The sequence below is a fragment of the Lemur catta genome, chromosome 2, assembly GCF_020740605.2.
Source record: "Lemur catta isolate mLemCat1 chromosome 2, mLemCat1.pri, whole genome shotgun sequence".
NCBI classification, from domain to species: Eukaryota; Metazoa; Chordata; class Mammalia; order Primates; family Lemuridae; genus Lemur; species Lemur catta.
This window is the reverse complement of record NC_059129.1, coordinates 36652831-36677148: the sequence shown is the minus strand read 5'-3', so window position 1 is coordinate 36677148 and position 24318 is coordinate 36652831. Positions and strand designations below refer to the sequence as shown.

At 36.6% G+C, this 24318-nt stretch overlaps 1 protein-coding gene across 2 annotated transcripts in view; it reads left to right on the top strand.

Moving 5' to 3' along the window:
* LOC123632792 (ankyrin repeat domain-containing protein 26-like) overlaps window positions 1-24318 on the top strand; it is a 26139-nt gene extending 1821 nt beyond the window's left edge. The window contains exons 2-9 of one of the 2 annotated variants that reach the window (XM_045543465.1): window positions 5769-5802; window positions 6078-6150; window positions 8655-9025; window positions 15086-15373; window positions 16297-16499; window positions 17494-17743; window positions 22897-22942; window positions 24129-24318. In XM_045543465.1, coding sequence (XP_045399421.1) covers window positions 5769-5802; window positions 6078-6150; window positions 8655-9025; window positions 15086-15373; window positions 16297-16464 — 934 coding nt within the window. In that variant the 3' untranslated portion in view covers window positions 16465-16499; window positions 17494-17743; window positions 22897-22942; window positions 24129-24318. The remainder of the gene's footprint in view (window positions 1-5768; window positions 5803-6077; window positions 6151-8654; window positions 9026-15085; window positions 15374-16296; window positions 16500-17493; window positions 17744-22896; window positions 22943-24128) is intronic. The other variant, XM_045543466.1, reaches the window with a different exon arrangement.

The window sequence follows — 24318 nt, the reverse complement described above, 5'->3', positions numbered from 1 at the left end:
TATAATTATTGTATAGTGATTGAAATATATAGCTAAACAAGAAGAACATTAGAGAGTCCATGATCAGGCCACTTAGGTATGATGGCCTTGAAAAAACTGCCTAGTGTCTGCACATGGACTCGAATTCCTTTTCCATTCACTCTTGAACTCATTCCAGCAATTTTCACTCCCACCTCTAGTGCAAAATTGGTTTTCTCAAAGTTCCCACTGATTTTCACTTTAATAAATCTAGATATAATTTCTGAGACCTCATTTTACTGAATCTGTCAGCAATCTTTTCCCCAGTGAAAAACTCTTTCTTCCATAATCCCTTTTACCCTTGACTTTCAGGATATCACTCACTCACCTGGTTCATCCATCTTAGTCTGTTTTGTGTGTTCATCCTCACACCCCACCTTCCACACATTGAAGTGTCCCAGGGCTCAGTCCTCAGGCTTCTTTCTCATGAATTTTACTACCTTGTGTGTGCTAATGATTTTCTTAATTCCAGACCTATAGACAAAACTGCCTACTTGACCCCCGTCTTTGGTTAGCTATTAGGTATCACAGCTTACGAGGTCCAAAATTGAGCTATTGATGTTCTTTCTTATACCTCACCCTCATCATGGAGTCTTTCCTACTGGAGTTAATGGGAACCCTTTCAGTTAGTCTGGCAAAAACTTTTGTGTAATCCTTGACATCTCTCTCTCTCTCATTCTCTCTTTTTTTCTCGCTCTCTGTCTCTGACATCTCATACCAAATCTGTCAGCAAATCTTGTCAGGTCTTCCTTCAAAATAAATGCAGAAACCCTTCACAGATTCCTTGTCTAAGCCACCACCATCTGCTGTCTAGATGAGTGTAATGCACTGCTAAATGGTCTTTTTTTCTAGTCCTCTTTCCATCAATGCTTAACCCAGTGCTCATATTAAAACAAGTCAGAGGATGTCATTCCTCTGCTCAGAAGATCCCAATTGCCTCCCATTTCAGTCAGAGTATATGTCACCATTCTTCTTAATACCTAAAAGGTAGCACATGATCTGATCTTTAGTCCCTCTGCCTTAATTTTCCATTTTTTTTTTATCCCTTTAGCTCTGCTACTGCCTCATTGAACTTCTCACTATTCCTTAAACTCTACAGGCACACCTCTGTACTTGGCAGTTCTGTCTATTTTAAATGGTTTCCCTCAGAAATCTTTCTGGCCTCTTTTTGTCTGTTTCTTCAGTTCTTTCCTTAACAACTGTTTTCTCAGCAAGGCTTTTTCTAGACATGCTAATATTTCCACCATGCCTCTTCTCTGACACATAAAAATTTCATTATCCTGCTTTACCTTTTCTCCTCTAACATATGATGTGGTTTGGCCATCTGTTCTGTTTACTGTCACTGTGTGTTTCCTTCACTCTCATGATAGGACTTTTGCGTGTTCGCTGCCATACCCCTGTGCCTAGAAAACAGCTTAGCATGTAATGTCGTAAGGACCTACTCTATACACTTGTATTAACTGAGTGTATGGAGTTTACCCTGTGGGTATTGTTTTAATCATTAGACTAAATCTCATTTAAAAGTGTGACATGGTTCATTGTGACAACTTTACCTAGCGATTATGCATTTTTGAATTCTTATGTACACTTTAATAAGCTATATTCTGTATATTTATTTGTTTCCATTTAGGGAGAAAAGCCCAATAATGTGTTTACTCAGTATTTACTCTTTTACTGTAATGGTGATTGTTTTACATATGGTAAGACAGATCAAAGGAATTGCAAACTTCATTTGTGTTTATTAAGAAAAGTAAAATATAAGCGAGGTAAATTTAATGGACTTAACAATTCTCTCCAAAGAATGGTGAGCCTTCAATATCTGAAATAAGAAGATGAAGTTGGAATTTATTGCTTTCTGTAGTAAGAGAGCTATGCTGGTGAGGCAGTTTCTTCTGACAGAGCAGTTGCTGATCTTACACAGGGTTTTGGGAAGAGTGGCATTGAAGGACTGGCAGCCTTTCAGAGGAATACATGGGTTGACATCGTCTGTACTAGCACGGTTATTTGAGTGACACAGTGGTTGAGTGCTGGGCACTCCCAGGCATGTTTATTGGAATGAGTTTGTGTCTGACTGGCTGTCTCTCAGAAGCAAGTGGCTGATATTGATTGGTGAATGAGGCCAGTGGTCACTGATGGATTGACTAGATTTAAAACTACTTGGGGGTGGCTATTTGTTACCATGGCTACAGATCAGTCATTTTCTAAGTGTGAGGACCAGACATTTTGTGTTGAAATCAGCCTTCTATCAACTATGTTCAAAATGAAAACTATTTGTTATTCTAGAATCGTAGACTTTTTTTGCAGTTTGAGTCAAGAGCAGTTGTTTGATAATTGCTCTCAGGAAGATATCTCCCCAACCCCCTTTTCTTTCTGGCCTGCTTAGTCTTAAACAGAACAGTTCTCTACATGATTCATTTTATAACTGTTGCTTTTGTTTTTGTTTTTGATATATTTAAAGGCTCATGCTCAACTCCTAATATAATCTCCTGTGGGAAATTTTGGTTTCTTTGTAAATTCATATACGTATATGATAGTGATTTTCTTACACATGTGTTTATTCCAGAAAAAAGTAAATACACTTTTCTGTTGGTAAACCTTACTATTTACATTAGAATTAGCTAGGCTAAAAGTATACAAAAGTCAAAAAATTATTTTATTTTCAAACAAAATTATAATTCATCACAATATTACCATTTATAAATCCTATATAGAATGATATATAGGTATTCTAAAAGTAAGGATTTCCCCCAAGATATTTGCCGATTTCTTACATTCATGTTATGTGTGCTTCATGCTATTTTATAACTTTTGAAGTGAAATATTGTCATATTTAAACAGAAAACCAAAAATATAGCACAAATCTAATTATTGCTCCTATGCCTAAGAATCATTTCTTGTAGGCAGTGAGCTCCCGGCTTTCAGTGTAGCATTCAAGGTCAGTGTGGCATTCACCTCTCAGCATTTGCTTCTGTGTATTTTACACTTTTCCTTTCAAGTTCCTAAGAAACACCTAGCAACCCTGTGCCTCATCTTGGTACTCACATTCTTTCTTTAAGTTGGTTGGCTTTCTCCTACTTTTTGCCTGGTGAGCTTCTTTTATGTATTTTGTCTGTTCTGTGAAACCTTCCTTGGGCTCATGTAGAACTTTTCAAAAAGATTCACTCTTGTGTATCACATTGTATCATAATTGCATTTGACCTTTTTTTTGAAGCAAGGAATATGTATTTCTTTGCATATTGTTGGTGCTTCATAATATTTTTTTAAATTAATAAGTGAATTGAAATGGAGAAGATGTAGAAGTTTATAAAAAATTCCCTTTTATATATTGTCAATAGAATTATTAGAAAACATTATCTCTTTTATGTGTTTTTTTTAAAGTACTGGTCCTGCATTGCATATAAGGGAAGTAAAGAAAAATGAAAATGAAAAACAGACCTCAAACGAATCTGTGATGAGCAGTGTATGAGAAGGCCAGTTTAGTACCTGGAGGTGTGAATGATGACAGTGGCTGAAGTGAAATAGAATGAAGGAACATAAAATCTATAAGTCCTTTATGTCCTTGTGAAAGAATGTCAGCAGTGATTACTTTTACTGGAAATATAATAGTGTTGTCTGCCAAAACTAGAGAATGCTCAACTGTATCCATGCTGTGAAATGATTGATTAAGATGAGGACAAGTGAACTTGGACAAGGAGTAGAGCAGTAGTTCCTTTTTGTTTTTTTTTTTTTTGTATTTTAAGATAAGTATTATTATTTTTCATTTCAAAATATTAAGAGAGTACAAATGTTTTTGTTACATGGGTGGGTTTTGTAAAACTTGAGTCAGGGCTGTGAGTGTGCCCGTATCCTCTGAGCAGTGTTCAGTATACCCTTCAGGGCGGTCTGTGCCCCTTTCCCTATTTCCCCCTGCTTGATTTCCAATGACTTTCAGTTCCCTGTGTGTCTGTGTGTGCCCCTTAGCTAGTTGTAATTTATTATAGAGTGGATGGAACTAGAGACCATTGTCCTAAGTGAAGTAGCTCAAGAAAGGAGCAGTTTCAATAAATGGTTACCATGGAACCCTGACTGTAGTGGACAGCATGGACAGCTCTTGAGTGACATTTTCCTGGGAAAGGCAATGGAGAAATGGGTAATAACTGAAGAACAATGTGGGATTCAAGGGAGTTTTATTTCTTTATTTTAAATTAGAAGCTTTTAGAGAATATATTTGAATGCTGTTGGGAATGACCAAGTAGAGAAGGAAATATATTTGAGATTTAATTTTGTTTACATGTCTGAGCACTAGAAACCTTCATACATTATGTTTTAAGCATTTGTAGTAAACTAATTGTCCTTAGAAGTTCTATTCATGTATGATTTTATAGTAGGATGTTATTTCTTCAGAACTGGTTCAGAAATGAAATTGTCTAATTGAATTAAAGATGCCAATGATGACTTAAAAATTAAACTGTAATAGATAGGATTTTTAAAAAGTGTAGTAAAAACACACAGACACTTAAGGCATATTTATTACAGTTTAAACATTCCTTTTTGACCATGTATATATTACAGCACCTTTGCCAGTAGCATAATGAATACCTATGATTTGGTAAGGTGCTCTAAAGTATCAGGTGTATGTGTCAACTTTATAATTATTTAGATTGTGGGGAGGGCTTTCTTCATGTACAATAAAAAAGCAAACTATTATGATCTACCACAGATTATTACTTCTGGATTATAAAGTTCTAAAGTATAAAATAAAGTTTCATTGTACCAACAATGTCATTCACATGTATTATATGCTGAATAAGTATTTGTTGAATGCATGAATGAACAGTTGAATAGATAAACGAATGCTTGCTGATGACTTTCTGTAGAAAAAATAAATGTTTCGTTTATTAAAATAGGTTTCCAAAATTGGTTGGTTATAAAACCTTTTAAGAAAACATTTGTAAGGTTCAGAAATTATTATGTATGATTTTGGAAAGAAATGGAATGATAATATGGTTTCCTCTGCTATCATCTCACTTAAAACACTTAGAAATAAATGTTACTTTCACATCACATGGTGAAACCCATGCTTTGGAGTCAGAAACCCGGGTTTGAATGCTGGGTCTGCTATGGACAAGCTTTATGGGCTTGAGCAAGTTCTGTGGCCTTTCTGTGCTTAGCTTATTCCTTTATAAAATACCTAATGTGTCACCTACCTCACAGGATTATGGTGAGGACAAAAATGAGTTGACCACATGCACAGTGCTTAAAATAATGCATAGTATCTGCATAATAAGTTCTGAATGAGCTAGCTAATACCATCATGAGAAAAATGTTTCCCTCATATAAGGACATAAGTATGATTTCCCAAACAGGTTTCAGTGCCAGTAAAAGCTTGTTTTTAGTGAAAAGGAGAATAATCACAATAAAAATACCCTGATAGATTTCTTTCTATCAAATAATGTAGCTAAGATGTGTTTCCTTTTGCTTTGAATGTCAGAAAGCTTGATCTAAATTTAATTCTTTGTTATGATATTATTAATATATTTTCTGTATCTCTTCATATTACTTTCTATCATTTAAACTTCCTTGTAAAAATTATTATATTTTATATTGCCTGTAAATATAATTACCTGTAACATTTTGAAGAGGAGAAATAAATTTACATATGAATTTTATCATATAAAAATTAGACATTTTATATATACAAAAGTTTTAGCTATTCTTTGTATTTCACATATTTATTATTTGTCTGAAAGAAATTGTTTGTGTTTTTCCAGGCCTGCAAAGAAAACACCTAATGAAAAGAACAAGGTATTTAAAAATAAATTATCAAAAATATTGTTAGAATATGTATTATACAACATAAAATAAGAAAATAGTGAACATTTTGTTGTAAAGTCATTTGCTTTGAAAAAGTGGTAAGAAGCAGTAGGCATTGATAAAGGTATCCTTTGAACAAAAATCCATTTCTTTTAGAAGAACCTATGATTTTATTCATATAAAAGTTGGATAACTAGCACTTCTGTACATTTTTTTATGCTATGAGTATTTGGAGACATATTGAAGCAGTGTTATTTATTTTGTAGGTGAAAGAACAAATACAGTCTATGGGTGACCATGATGACTTAACTTGGTCATCTGCAACGGCCCCAGAGGATTGTGAGTTGCCTTCCTCTTACTATCAGCATTTTATCTTGCTTGTTGAACAGCTTGGAATGTATTGTAAAGGTAGAACCATTGTATAAATGTAAGGCCTTCTTACATATCCTAAGTAACATATATGTACCCATTGCTTAGCACGGCACCATACAGCACTGATGTGCTATAGTCACGAGTTCATCCCAGAAATATACTTTATGTTAATGTAGAATTAGAACTAATGTATATTGTGCACTCTCAGCTGAAGAGTTATGATAATTCCCCTGTGCTTTTCTCTGTGTGAATGGCATGCCCAGTCTTTTTGTTGACTCTGCTTCTCCTCTTACCTATAGCCAAGGGCAGGTTGCCATTAACTCCCACCTAGAATATTGGAATACACTTAAAACTGTTTTCCCTTCTACCCTAGCTGCCCAAACTGTCGTCTACTCTTCAACCATAATTATATATTTTGAAAACTCCAGATCTCATCATGGTCCTCCCTTGCTTAAAACGCAGCTATCACCTTTCATTGCTATAAGGTTAAAGATCTCAATTCTCCAGCATTATACTGCATAATTTTCTACCCTTCTTTCTCTCTGTGTTCCAGCCACCATCTTAGATGCTTGTCGCTCTAATCAATGGCTTTCATGAAGTATAATTAATATATGATAAAGACATAGATAAAATATACAATTTGATAATTTTGGACGCATATGGAGACATTAAACCATCACCACTGTCAAGATAGTTAACATCCATCACTCACAAAAGTCTCCTCATGCCCCTTTATATTCCTTTATTAAGAAACTACTCAATTGTTTTCCAAAGTATTTGTACAGTTTTTTATTGCCACCAGCAGTATCTGACAGTTCTGGTTGCGCTGTATTGCCACAAACACCATGTTGTGCCATTTTTTAGAATTTTTAATTTTTAGGCATTCTGGTGGGTGTGTATTGTGCATATCATAATGGTTTCAATTTACATTATCCTAATAACTAATAACCTTGAGCATCTTCCCATATGCTTACTTGCCATCTGTATGACTTCTTTGTGAACTATCTTTTAGGAGGTTTTTTAAAATACATTTTGGATACTTTTACTTTATTAACAATGTTTTTTTTTTTTTCTGCAAGGACTTTGTCCCAGTTTGTGGTTTAACTTTTCTTTCTGTTGGTAGTATCTTATAAAGAGAAAAAGTTTATAGTTTTAATGAAGTCCAATTTATCTATTTGTTCAATTATGGATTTTGATTTTCATAGCATGTCTAAAATGTCTTTGCCCAGCATAAGATCACAAAGACTTTCTCCTGTGCTTTCTTCTGGAAGTTTTCTAGTTTTAGGGCTTATATTAATATTTGGATGTATGGTTCCATTTTGAGTTCATTTTTGGTTATTGATATTCAACTGTTCTGGCACCAGAGGGTATCGTTCCAATTATGTAATTGAATTTAATTATTTCAGTGATATTGTATAGTTTTCAGTGTATAGGTTTTCTTGATTTTAGCAGTTTTATCTGTATTTCATTGTTTGATGAAGTTGTAAATAGTTTTAAATTTTTAATTTGCTTATTTATTGCTAGTATGATTTTTTTTGCAGCCTGGCTCAGGGGAATGGCCACTCTTCCTGGCTCTGTGTGAACACCAGGCATGGTTTCCTCTATTTCTTTTAACTGTTTTTCCCCCCTTGGTCTTAGGTAGTTTCGTAGCACACATGCACTGTTCATTACTCTGCTAAATACCCCACGGGGGATCTCTGCAGATCTCCCAGTTTCTTTCCCTGTGCTGCTCTCTCCTCTCCAGTGTTTTGTCCCGTGATCTCTGTCTGCCTTGGTTTTACCAGACTGTCAGTTTCATCAACTCAACTCAGGGAGTGTGGGAGACTGTACCTGAGGTTTTTCCTCCCTTACTCATGGCCTGGACCGTGGGTCAAGGCAGAGAGCTGGGGCATTCATAAGGCTTACTTCACTTGTTTCCTTTCTTTCAAGGATCCTGGTCTCCATTGCCTGAAGGTCCACTGTCTTGAAAATCCTTGTTTAATGTACCTTACCTGTTTGGTTTTGGTTCTTTCAGGTAATAAGGACAGCCAGCACTTGTTACTCTAAGTTGGCTGGAACAAGATTGCAGCAGAGCTTCACCACAGTCCATAGAATGTTTTCCTTCTCTCATTTTGATCGCTTCTTTTCCATCCTTCCTTTCTCAGGGTAGCCACTTCTTGCTCAGAGAAAGCTTCCCTGGGCCCAGTGTAGATCAGTTTTTCTTATGTGATCATAGAACTCAGTTTTCTTACAGTATCTGTCTGAGTTTATAATTGTCACTTAGTTTGTCTTTGTTCTTCACCACACTGGAAGCATTTAAATAAGAACAGATGTCTGTTTTATCTGCAGAGCTGAGCATAATGTCTTCCACTTTGTAGGCACTCAATATATGTTTGTTCAGCATATGAATGGGTGAATGTTAAGCATACAGTGCTTCATATGCAAAAAGTACTCATATCGTTTATGTCTATCTTGTTTTCTCCGTAATACAGATACAGATTCTGCTAGCGTCTTGAGAATGCAAGATGTGGTTCTTTCAAGTGCTAGAGAAATAGAACTTAAAAATGTTCTGTGTGAAAGACTTACAGGAAAAAGTAAAAAGATGGCAAACATGGTTAGAGTACCACAAGAGGAAAATGAAAACATGTTGCTTGGTCAGCAACTGGAAGGTGCTGAAAACAAAGCTAACAATAAGGACAAGGCAGTCATTAATGTGCAAGACCAATTGTATGATAAAGTGAAAAATCTTCAAGCTCAGAGTGGAAACCAAAGTCTTCCAGTAGAAGAAAGATTAAATGTCTTAATCAATGAATTCAATCAAGTAAAAGAAAGACTGTATCAACATTCAAAATGGGAAGCAGAAGTAAGTATCAAGAAAGATACATACTTTTCAAATTTCTAGAAAGAAAATTTAAAGCAATATATTTGGTTATGGCCACCTTGAATCTAGTTGAATATAAAAATATCTAGGTGATAAATGTATTTGCAATACCAGCCTGGAAATGCACCTTGTTTCCAGCTAATAAAAGTTAGAGCTGAGACATGCTTTACTTTGAATAAAGACATTGTGTCACCTATGAGATTTTTACGGGTTAATTTACAATTTTTCAGTAGATATAAACTAATATTAATAATGGAGACTTATAGTGCTGAAAATACCATTTTAATATCTTTATGTTGCTACATTTTAAGACCATGAAGAAGGAGATAAATGGAAATGTTCCTATCTGAAATGAGGATTTTGAAGTTAAGATTCCATTATGTGGGCTATTTTGACAGTTGAGTCCAGGTTTTAGAGATGAACTGCTTCCCCTTGTCTCTGCACCTTCCCCTTCCTGGGAAAGCATTGTGTACTTTTTGTCTGCATAGATTTGCCTGTTCTGAACATTTCATTAAAATGGTCATACAATATATTACTTTAGTATGGGCTTCCTTCACTTCGGATAATGTTTCAGGGATTATCTGTGCTGTAGCATGTGCCAACACTTCATTTCTCTCTATTGTTGATTAATATTCTACTGTATGGCTATACCACTTACCCATTCATTAGCTGGTGGACCTTTAGGTTGCTTCCACTCTTTGGCTATTATGAGTAATGTGAAAATGAATGAATATTAATTTCCAAGTTACTGTGTGGACGCATGTTGTTACTTGCCTGCCATTGGAGTTTATCCTCACAGTTAATTGGGCTGATTGCAACATCTCTCCACCATACTCACGCTGTCCTTTTGGCTTTTCAGTTTCTGTTCATCTGGCTTCATTTATTCAGACTTGGCACACAATTTTCCTCTTCTTCGTGAAGCTTTCTCCCTGACCTTGCACTTCAGCACTGGTCTAGCCTATGCAGAACAACATAGCCCTAAATATTCCATTGTTTTTATTTCCTCTCACACTCTTCTGGCTGCTCCCTAAATTACACTTGGCCTTGTGGAGGTTCAAGGTGCTCTCCCATGGCCTGGATTATGTGATTCCCCACTGGGAACGTGGACCACAGGAAGAAACTCGGTCACCTTCTCCTGCATCCTGGATTCACTCCCAGTTTTCAGCTGGCCCCGGGCCTATGGGCTGCTTATGTTCCCTGTGCTTCCCAGAATGTTTAATTTCCTTTCACTTTTCTGTTGAACTCCTGTGTTCCCTCTTGCATAATATATTCAAAGTGTGATTGTCTACACACGATTTTGGTTCTTCTATGAGGATAAGTGGTGTTAGAAATGCTTCTAGTCAGCCACCTGCAAAAACGTAACAGTGCTTACTGTCTTATTACTGAGTAATGCTTCGTTGCATGGATATTCCAAACATTTTATTGATCTTTTCATCAGTTGATGGACCTTTGCATTATTTCCACTTTTTGGCTATTATTAATAATGCTGCCGTGAACTTTCATATACAGTTTTTATGTATGCATATCTTTCCATTTCACTTAGGTATGTACTTAGGAGTCAAATTGCTGGGTCATATGAAAACTCTATTTGTAACCTTTTGTGGAGCTGCCAATATATTTTCCAAAGTGGCTGTGCCATTTTACATTCCCGTAAACATTGTACGAGGGCTCTAACTTCCCTACGTCCTTGCCAATTCTAATTTTGCATCTGTTTGATTGAAAAAAGATTCCATCCCAGTGATGTGAAATAATACCTCATTGTGGTTTTGATTAGTATTTCCCTAATGAGGAATGATGCTGAGCATTTTTTGATGTGCTTATTAGCCAGCCATGTATCTTCTCTGGGGAAATGTCTATTCACATCCTTTGCCTACTTTTAAACTGGGTTTTCTTTTTTATTTATGAATTGTAAGAGATCTTTATATATCCTGTATCCTCCCTCTCAGTGGTTTGCCTTTCCACTTTCTTAATGATGGTATGTTTTCAAGCACAGAAGTTTTCAATTTTGATGAAGTTGAGTTAATCTGTTTTTTCTTTTGGTGTTATAGCTAAGAAGTCACTGTGAAATGTAGTCACACCGAATTATGCTTCTGTTTACTTCTAAAGGTTTTGTAGTTTTAGCTCTTACCTTTAGCTGTTATATTTGGAGATAAATTTTAGATTTGGTCTTTGGAGGGAGTCCAACTTTATTCTAAGGTATGTGGATATGCAGTTTTCCCAGCATCGGTTGTTGAAGAGTGTACTTTTCCCATTTAATTGGTTTGTAACCCTTTTTGATGATCAATTGATTGTAAATGTGAGGGTTTATTTTTGGGTTAATAATTCAAATCAGTGATCTATGTCTATCCTTATGCCAACACCAAATCAAATTTTACAAGAGCTCTTTTCTTAATCATGTTGCGTATTTCCAGTTGTCTTACAGTAAGAAGTCAATGTAGTGGAAAGTCTTTAACTTCATTTTTTGCTTTTTAAAGGAGCGTGTGGCCAGCTTATACCTTGCTGACTCCGTGACATGATGGCAAGTCAGGCTTACAAGGGCAGAGTCTGTTCTTTTTTTTGACTTTTCATTCAAACTTTAGTCTGTGGCCTAGAGACTCCCTCTTGACTCCCATTTCCATAAAATCTGGATTACAGGCTCCACTGACTGAGTCTGCTATTCACTGCATTATGTTTTATTCAGTCATTATAATTTATAGAATCATTTATACTTTTTTGCTGTCTATGAAAGAGAAGGTTAGATCTGAGCTTCAGCTTTCCTCGTTGCAAACTGAGATAATCCATCACCTTTCAGTTCACAGTAGATGTTCCTCTGACCTGGTACCTGGTTCTTCTCTATAGCACTAAGAACTGATTTTTAGGACACACACCGCAGTGGCATAGGTATGTGTTAGTGGTGGCAGGGCGCTGATCTTTGGGCCTCCTTGTGGTGTACAGCAAACCAGTGATGGCAGTAGTGGGCTCCTGGGTGGCAATTGTATCACCAATTTTACGATAGCAGTGCTTGGCCTGTCCCTGGGCCCCTGGGTGGTACATTTGTGGGGACACTTATGGCAGTGTGGTGGGCAGCTGTCAGCAGTGTCCAGCTTGACAGAGTTGTCCCTAGGCTCCTGAATTGTGTGCTGGACAGTAGGATTGTCCTCGGGCTCCTGGACAGTGTCTGTGGGCACTGAAAGCAGCATGTAGGGTGGCCAATCCTCAGGCCCCGAGGCTGTGGGTGCCACAGCAGTGGTGACACATGGCATAGGCCCACCCTCAGGCCCAGAATGTGTGCTAGCCTAGGAGGGATGAACTGATCCTCAGGGCCCTGGAAGGTGTTTGTGGGTGCAGCTGGAGGAGCAGCAAAGGCAGTTTAGTTGCCCTTGTGTTCAGGCTTTCATATGGTACATGCAGGTGCTGGCCACAGCAGGTTAGGTAGGCTGGTTCTCAGGCTCCTTGATGGTATATATGAACTAGCCAGTCCTGGGGTCCCCTGAAAGTGTGCACAAGTGCACCATGGCCCTGCCTCTGGAGGAGGCAGAGTCGCTTTCATAGTCAGTGGCCTCAGTCAAGTGGCCCCCTAGCTCTGGTGCACATGCACCCTTTGTCCTTGGGCAGCTTCCCTCCTGGGCCAGACCCCCTAATTCTCAGGGTTTTAGGGTGGTGTGTGATGTAAAGTTTGGAGCCCATCTGCACTGCTGGGTTCAGCAGGTACACGATGTTGTAACCCTCTACGGGAACATAGTGGGATGTCAGTGGGGTGCCAGGGAGGACATGTGGCGGCTGTTGAGCCCCAGGGCAGGATGTAGCCCAGTGAGGATTTGGCTCTTAACATGGCATTGTACTGCACCCTCTCAGAGGGTACGTGGGACTCGGCGTGAATTGCCTCTCAGGAGCTCCCTATGCTCAGTTCAGGGCCTGTGAGGGCTGAGGGGTCCCCTGTGGCTTGGATTGCAGGTGTCCTCGGGGGAATGTGGATCACTGGGGTTCATTCCCTTCCCTTTTCCCCACAATAGGAAGTCTGGCCTGGCTCTGAGTTGATCCCAGCTGGAGTGGCTTCTTCCCTTTCTTTTGCTTCCATGGTTCCATGGGTTCCTGTTACTTCCCTGCTGAATTCCAGAGCTCTCTCTTAGAGGCTTTGTTCAAGGTGTGGTCATCTAATTGTTTTGGTTCTTCTCTGTGGAGGATACAAGTTCTGGTTGCCTCCCTCAGCTCTGTCGATGATGTCTCTGTCTATGGCATGAATATGAAAGAATGAATGGAAAAATGTTTTAAAACCAGCACAAGCTACCCTCTGGTTACATTTTTTGTTTATATTCCTCTTACTTCAAAAATACATCAATTCCCGCTCAATAACCAGCCACAAGTGTCCTTTAATATGGCATCAGGCTCAGGCTTAGAGTGCAGGACCTACCACCATTCCAGATGGGTGTACTCAATGTATAACATTTTTGCACCATTTTAAAGTCACGAAATTGTGATCTGTACCGTCGTAAGTCAGGGATGATCTGTGTTTGGTAAATCAACATGTGGAGAGGCTGAAAATGGGAAACATGTATTTGAATCCAGAGAGTCCTGGATCCTTGATATTTAATTTCTTTAGCTTATCTCCTGCATTGATTTTACTTTCACCCGCTGTGGAGCAGCAGTGCAGTTTCCTCCAGGTTTTAGTATCATTTTCTCCACTGTCCATGTAAGCCTTCCTGTGAGTCTCTTCAAGGGCCATCAGGCTTCCACTGACAGCCTCCTTGGAGGCCTTTTGGTTTTCATTCTTATTCATGTCTAGGTCCCTTCAGCTTCCACCTTCCTCCTGGTGTAAAGGTATCTGACATGTTTTAACAGTTGTTGTTGTTGTTTTTTAGTGGCAACACCCCATATTTAATATCAGTATCTGTATCAATTATCTATTGCTGTGTAATAACCCACCTCAAAATTCAGTGTCTCAAAACATTTGCTTTGTTCACAATCTTCAGTTTTAGCGAAGGCTGAGTAGGGCCAGCTCATTTCTTCTTCATGTGACAACAGCGGGGGTGACTTGAAGCTGGGGACTAGACTCATTTAAAGGCATGTTCATTCATATGTCTGGCCATTGAAGCTTACTCTTTTGCCTGGCACTCTAGCTGGGGCAGTCAGCTGAAATGTCTATACAAGGATTCACCATGTGGATTGTGCTTCCTCACAATATTGTGGCTGGATTCGAAGGACAAGCTTACCCAGAGGGGAAAAGTCAGGTGGAAGCAGAATTACATTTTCTAACCTAACCTTATAAGTCACACAGCAGTTCTGTCACATTATAGTCACTAGAAACTGGTTACTAAAGCCAACCCATACTCTGGAGAGGGAATTTCATGGGAGTTATATCAAAAAAAATTTTAGACATGCCTTAAAAGCACTATTTCACTCACCTGTTATAAATCAAATCAGCATTCCATCTAAAGGAAAGTAATTTGTTCCAACTCAGTACCACCGAAATCCCAGCAAGTATTTTCGTTTGTTTTTGTTTGGTATGCTACCTTATTCTGTGTAAAGCAACAAAGGATTACAAGACAGTGCTGTAGAATTAAGGCATTTTTATTAAAAAGAGAGTATAGATCTTGTCATTAAACTTCTATAACGAGATATGATTGCTTTGTAACTCCAGGAATCATTGCTCCTTGGAAAGCAATTAAATTAGCGTAAAACCTTTGCAGTTCATAAAAATAGTTCAGTGTAATGTCCGTAAAATTTCTTTAGAAATTTTTTGGGAATAATGATGGAGGAACGGGTATAAGACTTCCTACTAAGCGAGTTTAAGGAAGAAGGAATTGAATTAATCATAGACAATGTCCTAAGATCAAGTGTAAATGTTGTGTGAAAGAGTAAAGTATGTATTTTGTGAATCCCAGTGGTTTAAACTTTGCTCTTGATTTTCTGAATCATTCAAATGTCCATCTTTGAAGAATCTACTACAGTATAGATAGCATTTTATTGCAGCTCAATGTATTTCAAAATGTGTTATTAGTTTTCTGATACCCTATTCTCAGCCTACTTCCTTCATTATTAAACTACATTATTTTATTCATGCAGATTGATGACATTATGGAATCTCTGGAAAATGTATGTTCAAGATGTCGCTATCTGGATGCCAAGACTCAAGTTGATCAAGAGGAATTATTCTCTATGAAAGCAACACAAGAACAATGTGAGATGCTAGAGAAAGAGAACATGAGGTTGGAAAAAGAATTTTGGGACCTCAAAAACCATATGCAACAGATGGTAGATCTTGGTGAAATTAAAATGTATAAGGACGACATTGAAGAAAGAGCAACACAGGATGTTGTAGAAAAAATAAAAGAAGTCAATCTATTTTTGCAGGTTAGTTAAGTGTGAAACGCACTTTCATTCATTTCACTGCAGATGATACTGTGATGTGTTCATTGTGTGTGTTTCCTCTACTTCCGTTATAGCAATTGGTTTTGTAGATTTCTAGAAGGAAGGTGGCATATGCTTCTCCCTTTAAATCTTTTAGTTTCTATCATCATTATAAATAAATTCATCTTTGAGAATATTGAAGCTCCTTAGACAATCATTTGATTATTAAGGCCAGTTAGCATAAAACAATACTATTAGGAAAAGAAAAAATTGTGATTTAGAAATTATACTGTACTCTCGAGTTTCTTTTTAAGTTACATTGCTCAACTTTTTAAATTTTAATTTGATTATATTATTCTTTGGATTATTAGAATTCATGAGTACTAATTTAGTAATGATTCATTTTTTTATAATTCCGATTAAATTATCAATTTAGTTGAAAACTGATGTTCAATATATTAAACCTCAGCTTCTTTTGTCACATATTTAAAGTTGTTCTCGGAGAATGGGTGTCCTTCTAGCATTGTGGGTGGTCAGCCTGGGAGTATCACTTGAGACTACAAATTGGAGATAAGCCTGGGCATCGTAATAAGATACCATCTATACAAAAAGTAGTAAAATTAGCCAGGCATGGTGCTGCACATGTGTATTCCCAGCTACTGAGGAGGCAGAGGCAGGAGGATGGTTTGAGCCCAGGAATTGGGAGGCTGCAGTGAACTATGATCTGGCCACTGCACTCCAGCTGCAGTGACAGAGACACTATCTCTAAAAGTAGAAATAAATAAATAAAAGACAGACACTGTCTCTAAAAATATAAATAAACAAACAAAATAAAATAGCTCTCTGATTCAAAAGTAAAGGAAACAAATATACAGGAATTGTTCAGGTGAAAGGATACTAAAAATGTATCCTTTTATGTGTTTTAGTCACAAGCGGCATCTGAAGAATACATAGAACAGATAAAAGAGGATCGTGTGGCTTCAATAAGGAGTCAGACAGAAGTGACAATTAAAAATCTGGAATTTGAAATCTCCAACATGAAATTTTCTCAAGGAGAAGTGGAAAAGTATAACCCCCTGTATCAAGGAGAATGAAAAGCTGGGGAATATTTGTTGAAGAAAGCAAAAAAGTAAGTCAAAATATGGAATAGAAAATAAATTAAGATCATTAATTTGCCTTGAATGCATGCTTTTTAGTGAGATAGGTTCATGAGATTAGTGGGAAGTGAAAGCTAACTAGATAACAGAATTTTGGAAAACAATGTTAATAAATGAACTATCTTTAAAAATGGTAGTCCAGGGCAGTTTATGACTCTCCCTCTTGTTTGGTTATATATGGTTTTTCCCCCCTTAGTATTCTCGTGTAGTTAACCTTACCTTATAGTCTTTCCTTGAAGTATTTTTCAAGCCTTATAACTTGGTATTATTGTTATACAATTGCTTGTCACCATTCTGCTCATAGAAATATTACGAGTTTAACTACTTTTTGGAAGATTACAACTTAAACTGAAAAAATAAAGGAGTATGACTACTCTAGGCACATTTTGACATTCAGTAAATTAACTTCTTTACATTGGTTTACTAAATACAATTATTTCTACCTTTTTTAGGGATAATCCTTTTATGATATATATTTAAAGAGTACAACATGATGTTTGGATATATTTGTACATGGAGAAATGGCTATTATACTCAAGCAAACTAACACATTCATAATGTTCATTATCCCTTACCCTTTAAATACAAGTATTTCTAATGGAATCCTCAAGAATCTTATGAATAAGGCCATACCAGGGGGCAGCAAGTGTTACCTGTTAAGCCATACATCATTGATAGAGATTTCTCTCCCCTCCTTGCTTTACTTGAATTACTTATTTTGTAGAAATTCTCCTATATATATATATATAAGTATATATATAAACACACACATACTATATATATATACACACACATACTTCTGTAGAACAATTGTAAAACTATAACTGCATACAGTAGGCATGCTGTGATACATTTTCACAGTTAAAACACTATTTAATGGGAAATTCCATTTACTCTTATGGTAATTTTTTTTCAAAATGCCATCATTTAGGAAAAAATGAAATACTAAACATCCGTCTTTTGCAGTTTTCGCAGAACTCCTGAGCGACTAGCAGCATCCAGTCGCAATCTTGTTGAGGAGACACAGGGGACTGGAACTTGCTTTCCCACTCGAGCTATGAAGACGGGCACCTTCTTCTATGAAGAATCACCTTCTGTTGGAACTGTTCATAATGGCTTAGGTCTTCACAGAGAGCTTTCTTCAAGAGAAAACTCAATGTTCTTTTCCTCATTCCCATGGACTTCAGATGCCAACTTGGAGACCTACTTGACTGAGGTTAGTTATATTGTCTTCTTTCCTTTGGGTTTCAGATTTCTGATATAATTCTTGTTTCTCATTTGGTGAAATACTGTGTTGTTAAAACGACCTATGCATGATAAATAAAGGTCATAATTATCTGTGTTAATAAAGAGAGGAAAGTGAAAATTTTCCATTTTCTTCAAGTCCCTGCAGCTGTCATTTTCAAGAGATACCTGTATATTAACATTATTCAATATATGGAACTAAAATGACAGGTTTGAAATTTCTTTAAAAGCAGCACTTAAGTTAGATTTTAGAGACTGAATCTTATTGCCTAATAACTAAAGGCATATTGCAAGGTGCTTTGGCTTACTTTCTAGTTGATTTTAGTTTGGCTATTGTTCATAACCCTTTTAAAGTTTTTTGTACCATCTTGAATTTTCCACCCTTAATCACAAGTCAATGATTGCCATCCAAGCACTTAACCACAAATAGATGTTTATTATTAAAAGCAATCCAAGATAAATAAGTTTGAGGAATTAAATAAACCTATAGTATTTAGATTAGATTTTAAATTAAAATATTTGTCATTTTCTATGTAAAAGTATATCTTTAATTGCTATGTTACTTACAGCATTTTTATCTTAATTACTGTAAAATTAGGCTATTGATGGACAGTTTCACAGCACTTTTTAAATACTTAAATCAAGCAAATATTTGAATTTTTTAATTCAGGATATTATGGGGGTACAAACATTTTGGTTACATGTAATACATTTGCCTCACCCAAGTGAGGGCTACAAGCATGTCCTTCCCCTATAACGGTGTGTTCTGCTTCCGTTAGTTGTGGATTCCCCCCCAGCCCCAGTCCCCCACCTGATTGGCACCCAATGAGTATTACTTCCATGTGAACACCTTAGTGTTCCAATTCGATGGTGAGTACAGGTGGTGCATGTTTTTCCATCCTTGTGATACCTCATTTCGAAGGATGGGCTCAATCTCTATCCAGGATAGTATAAGAGGTGCCAGTTCACCATTGATTTTTGTAATTGAGTAGTATCCCATGGTATATATACACACCACATTTTATTAATCCACTCATGTGTTGATTGGCACTTGGGTTGTTTCCACTTCTTGGCAATTGTGAATTGTCCTACTATAAATATTTGAATGGAGATGTCTTTATTGTAGAATGTCTTTTGTTCCTTTGGATAGATGCTCAGTAGTGGGATTGCTGGGTCAAATGGTATTTCTATTTTTGGCTCTTTGAGGTGTCTCCAAATTACTTTCAACAGGGGTTGTACTACTTTGCAGTCCCACCAGCAGTGTATGAATGTTCTAATCTCTCCACATCCACGCCAGCATTTGTTATTTTGGGCCATTCTCACTAGAGTTAGGTGATATCTCATTGTGGTTTTGATTTGCATTTCCCTAATGATTAGAGTTGTTCAGCACTTATTTTATATGTTTGCTGGCCACTAGTCTCCCTTCCTTTGAAAAGTTTCTGTTCATGTCCTTTCCTCATTTATTGATGGGGTTGTTTGATTTTTTCTCGTTGATTTTCTTAAGTTCTATATAGATTCTTCTTATCAGCCCTCTATTGGATGTGTAGAAAGCAAATATTTTCTCCCATTGTGTAGAATGTCTGTTCATTCTAATGATAGTTTCCTTGGCTGTGCAGAAGCATTTTAATCTGATCAGGTCCCATTTGTTTATTTTTGTTGCTGCTACGATTGCTTTGGGGGTCTTCTTCATAAATTCTTTACCTAGGCTGGTGTCTAAAAGAGTCTTCCCAATATTTTCTTCAAAGATTCTTAAGGTTTCGTGTCTCAGGTTTAAGTCTGTTATCTGTCATGAGTTGATTTATGTGAGAGGTGGGGATCTAGTTTCAGTCTTCTGTATGTAGATATCCACTTTTGCCAGCACCACCTATTGAATAGAGATTCTTTTCCCCAATGTATATTTTGTCTGCTTTGTCGAAGACTAGATGACAATATGAGGATGGTTTTATATCTGGGATCTCCATCCTATTCCAAAAGTCTCTATGTCTGTTCCTGTGCCAGTACCATGCTGTTTTTGTTAGTATAGTCTTGTAATAAAGTTTGAAGTCTGGCAGACTGATGCCTCCCAATTTATTTATTTATTTATTTTTTGCTTAAGATTGCTTTGGCTCTACGAGGTCTTCTCTGGTTCCAGAAGAAACATAGAATTATTTTTTTCTAAATCTGTAAAGAATGATGGCAGAATTTTGATAGGGATTGCATTAATTCTGTAGATCACTTTAGGTAGAATGGACATTTTAACAATATTGATTCTGCCAATCCAGAAGCATGGTAGGCATTTCCATGTGTTTAGATCCTCTACAGTTTCTTTTCTCACTGTTTCGTAGTTCTCCCGATACACGTCTCTCATCTCCTTCCTTAAATATATTCTAAATATTTAACTTTCTTGGATGCTGTTGTGAAAGGTGTTGGGTCTTTGATTTCATTTTCAGCTTGACTGTTATTGGCATTTATGAATACCGCTGATTTGTGCGCAGTAATTTTGTATACTGAGACTGAATTCGTTTATCAATTCCAGGAGTCTCTTGGTTGAATCCTTGGGACTTTCTAGATATAATAGTATATCATCAGCAAAGAGTCAGAGTTTGACGTTTTCTGCCCCCATTCAGACGCCTTTCATTCCCCTCTCCTGTCTGATAGCTCTGGCAAGGACTTCCAGCACTCTGTTGAATAGAAGTGGAGACAGTGGGCAACTTCGTCTGGTTCCTATTCTAAGCGGGAATGCTTCAGTGTTTCCCCATTGGGTATGATATTGGCTGTGGGTTTATCATATATACCCTTAATAATTTTAAGGAATGTCCCATCTATGCCTATTTTGTTAAGGAATTTTATCATAAAAGTGTGCTGGATTTTGTCAAATGCTTTTCCTCCATCTATTTGGAGAATTATATGGTCTTTGAATATGGTTTCTATTCCCCTGTGTATATTATTGTCTGCTTTGTCAAAGATCAGATGGTTGTATGTGGATGGTATTATATCTCAGTCCTCTGTTCTGTTCCATTGGTCTGTGTCTCTGTTTTTGTGCCAATACCTTGCTGTCTTGGTTACCACAGCCTTATAGTTTGAAGTCTGATAATATGATGCCTCTGGATTTCTTCTTTTTGCTTAAGATTGTTTTGACTACTTTGGCTCTTTTCTGGTCCCAAACAAAGTGTAGAATTACTTTTTCTAGATCTGTGAAATATGACATTGGTATTTTGATGGGGATTGCATTGAATCTGTAATCAACGTGAAATGTATGGACATTTTAACGATGATTCTACCGATCCTATGAACGTGTTATGCTTTTCCATTTTAAGTCATCTGCAATTTCTTCCCTCAGTGCTTCATAGTTCTCCTTGTAGAGATCTTTCACCTCCTTGTTTAAGTAAGTACATTTGTAGGTATTTTATTTTCTTTGTAGCTATTGCGAATGGTACTGAGTCTCTGATTTGACTCTCAGCTTGACTTGTTGCTGTATAGGAATGCTCCTGATTTGTATACATTGATTTTGTAACCTGTGACTTTGCTGAATTTAATTACAATTCCAGGCATCTCTTGGTGGTGGAGTCTTTGGGGTTTTCTAGATACAAGATCATGCCGTCACCACAGTGGAATAAAACTAGAAATCAACTCCAAGAGAAACACTCAATTCTACACAAAGTCATGGTAATTAAACAACCTGCTACTGAACGATCATTGGGTGAATAATAAAATTAAGACTCAAGTCAAAAGATTCCTCAAACTGAATGACAAAGGGGACCCCATCTCTCAAAAACTATGAGATTCAGCAAAAGCATTCCTATAGGCAAAAGTCATAGTCTTAAATGCCTACATCAAAATGACAGAAAGATCACAAATTAACAATCTAACACCAAGCCTCAAGGAATCAGAAAATGAAAAGCAAACCAAATGCAAAGGCAGCAGAAGAAAAGAAATAACTACTGTCAGGGCAGAACTAAATAAAATGGAAAGTAAAGAAACAACGAAGTATCAATGAAACAAAAAATTGGTTCTTTGAAAAGATAAGCAAAATTGATAGCTCTCTTTCTAGATTAACCAGGAATAGAAGAGAGTGGACCCAAATAAGCTCAGTCAGAAATGAAAAAGGAGGTATTACAACGGATACCACAGAAATTTAAGGCCAAAAATGTCATCTGGAAATACTATGAAAATTTGTATGCACATAAACTTGAAAACATAGAGGAAATGGACAAATTACTGGAAACACACAACCTCTCAAACTCAATCAGGAAGAAACAGATCTCCTGAACAGACCATTAACAAGCAACTAGATTAAAGCAGTAGTAAACAATCTCACAACAACAACAGAAAGCACCAGACCAGATGGAATCACAGCTGAATTTTACTAGACCTACCAAGAAGAACAATTAATTCTACTCCATAAATTATTCCATAATTTTGAGAAGGAGGGAATCCTCCCCAACTCATTCTACAAAGCCAGTATCACCTTCATACCAAAGCCAGGAAAGGACAGAACAAAAAAAGAAGACTACAAGCCAATAGCCCTTACGAATACAGATACAAAAATCCTCAAGAAAATACTAGAAAAAACTAAATTCACCAGTACTTCAAGAAAATAATCCTGCATGACTGAGTGGCCTTCATCCCAGGGATGCAAGGATGGTTCAACATACATAAATCAATAAATGTGATTCACCACGTAGAAGGAAAAACAAAGACTATATATGATCATCTCAAGAGATATAGAAATTTTATTTTAAGGAAAAATTCATTAAAATGAAAAACTGTTCACACTTTCATAAACAGCAGGGTTTTGCTAAGAATTACAAAATAACAGATTCATGTGAAAATATAACTTGAATTGCCTAACCCTTGTACTAATAAGAGAAAGTGTCACCCTTCTGAAATGATGCATACTCAATATACCAATTATTAATTTTACTTTTTATGAGATTAATCTAAGCAGCATTACACATATACTCTATTAACTAAATGTAAAATAGGGTTTTTTTATTTATGTGATTATTTTTCTATTTAAGCAATTGTGAAGTTAAGTCTAGTTTCCACAAATATTTAAAGCCACATTATGTAAGTGATATATGATTCCCATGAAAATGTCTGTGGTTTACTTAAACATTGTAAATAATATTTGACTTATTTCAGATGACACACAAGTTGGAACAAAATATAAGTATGGAACTACAAGAAGGTATGCTGTGAAAATGTATGAATTAAATTGGCATTAATGACTTGATTTCTGAAATCGACCATAAATACGAAGTGGCAATCTTTTCTATTGTTTGGTTAATAGACACTACACTTCCTCTTACACACATGTAATGAAAGATGTGAAAACATTAACATTCATACTGAACAGTATTCTTATGCCACATTAATTCCACATGGCTTTAAAAAATCTCATGAACTTTATGTATCTTTTTTTTTCTGTCTCTACACTTTATTCACTGCTGCCATCACTATGATACTGTCAGTCAGCACATGAAACAATTCTCTGAAAACCAAGGCATCATCAACTTCCTGGGATTACGTTAGTGATTTAAGGCCAAAAGACCCCAGGCTCGTGTAGTAACATTTAGCCAAGTAGTGACAGTTCATAAGCAGTCACTTGACTGGTGACATTTTAAATCAATCATTTACTTTGTCATTAGTGTACTTTCTCCCTGAGGAAAAGTTCCGTATTCCTTAACTTGGGAAAAACACCCATATCAACTTGGTTCTTGTCAATTTATTCAACTTCATCTCTTGCCACATACCTTAGTCTGCCCCTTTGCTCTAGCATCTCACAAACTAGACTACTTAGAATTCCACAGTGTTCCTCCTTATTGCCCTACTTCCTCCTCCCTTTACCTGGTATGCTTTTTCCTTGCTCTTCAGCTATCAACTTGCATATCACCTCTACCAAAAAGTCTACAATATTGACACAAAACTTGGACAGATGGGCCTCCTGTGTGTTCCAGTAGTGCCCTGTTTTATACTTGTTGTGGTCTCTATGACTCTGCATGGAAGTGGCCTGTTTGTCTGTTTTTTCATGTTATATTATTGTTGAGGACAATCATATATGGACTGTATCAACCCCACCTCGTAATTCCAGTGCTTGTCATAGTACCTCGGCATATGGTTGTTGAATAGGGAATGAAGAATGAGAAAAAACCAGAATCTCTGATACTTACCCACAATGATAATTACTAATTCAGTGTGCAACTGCGGGCAAATTATATTTAACAGTAATTTTGTATTGTCATTGTACATACATATTTCTCATTCTTTTTGATAATGATAAAGTTTCCAACTGTTTTTTACTGACTTACACTTAGTTCCTATGAAATCTTTTAGCTAAAGAATAGAATTCTTTTCCTTTTTCTTTTTCTTTTCAGGTCTTGCTGAATTAGAATCTGGATGCTCTTCTCTAGAAAAGCTTCTCCTCTAGGATCCACTGATGAGGCAGATATAAATCAAGATATACTTTGGACAGCATCATCACAATATGTACCATTTTTGAAAAATTCTATGATCTGAAAGACTTTTAAGTGGATCTTGCAAATAAAAAGCAGTTTTACCTCCTTA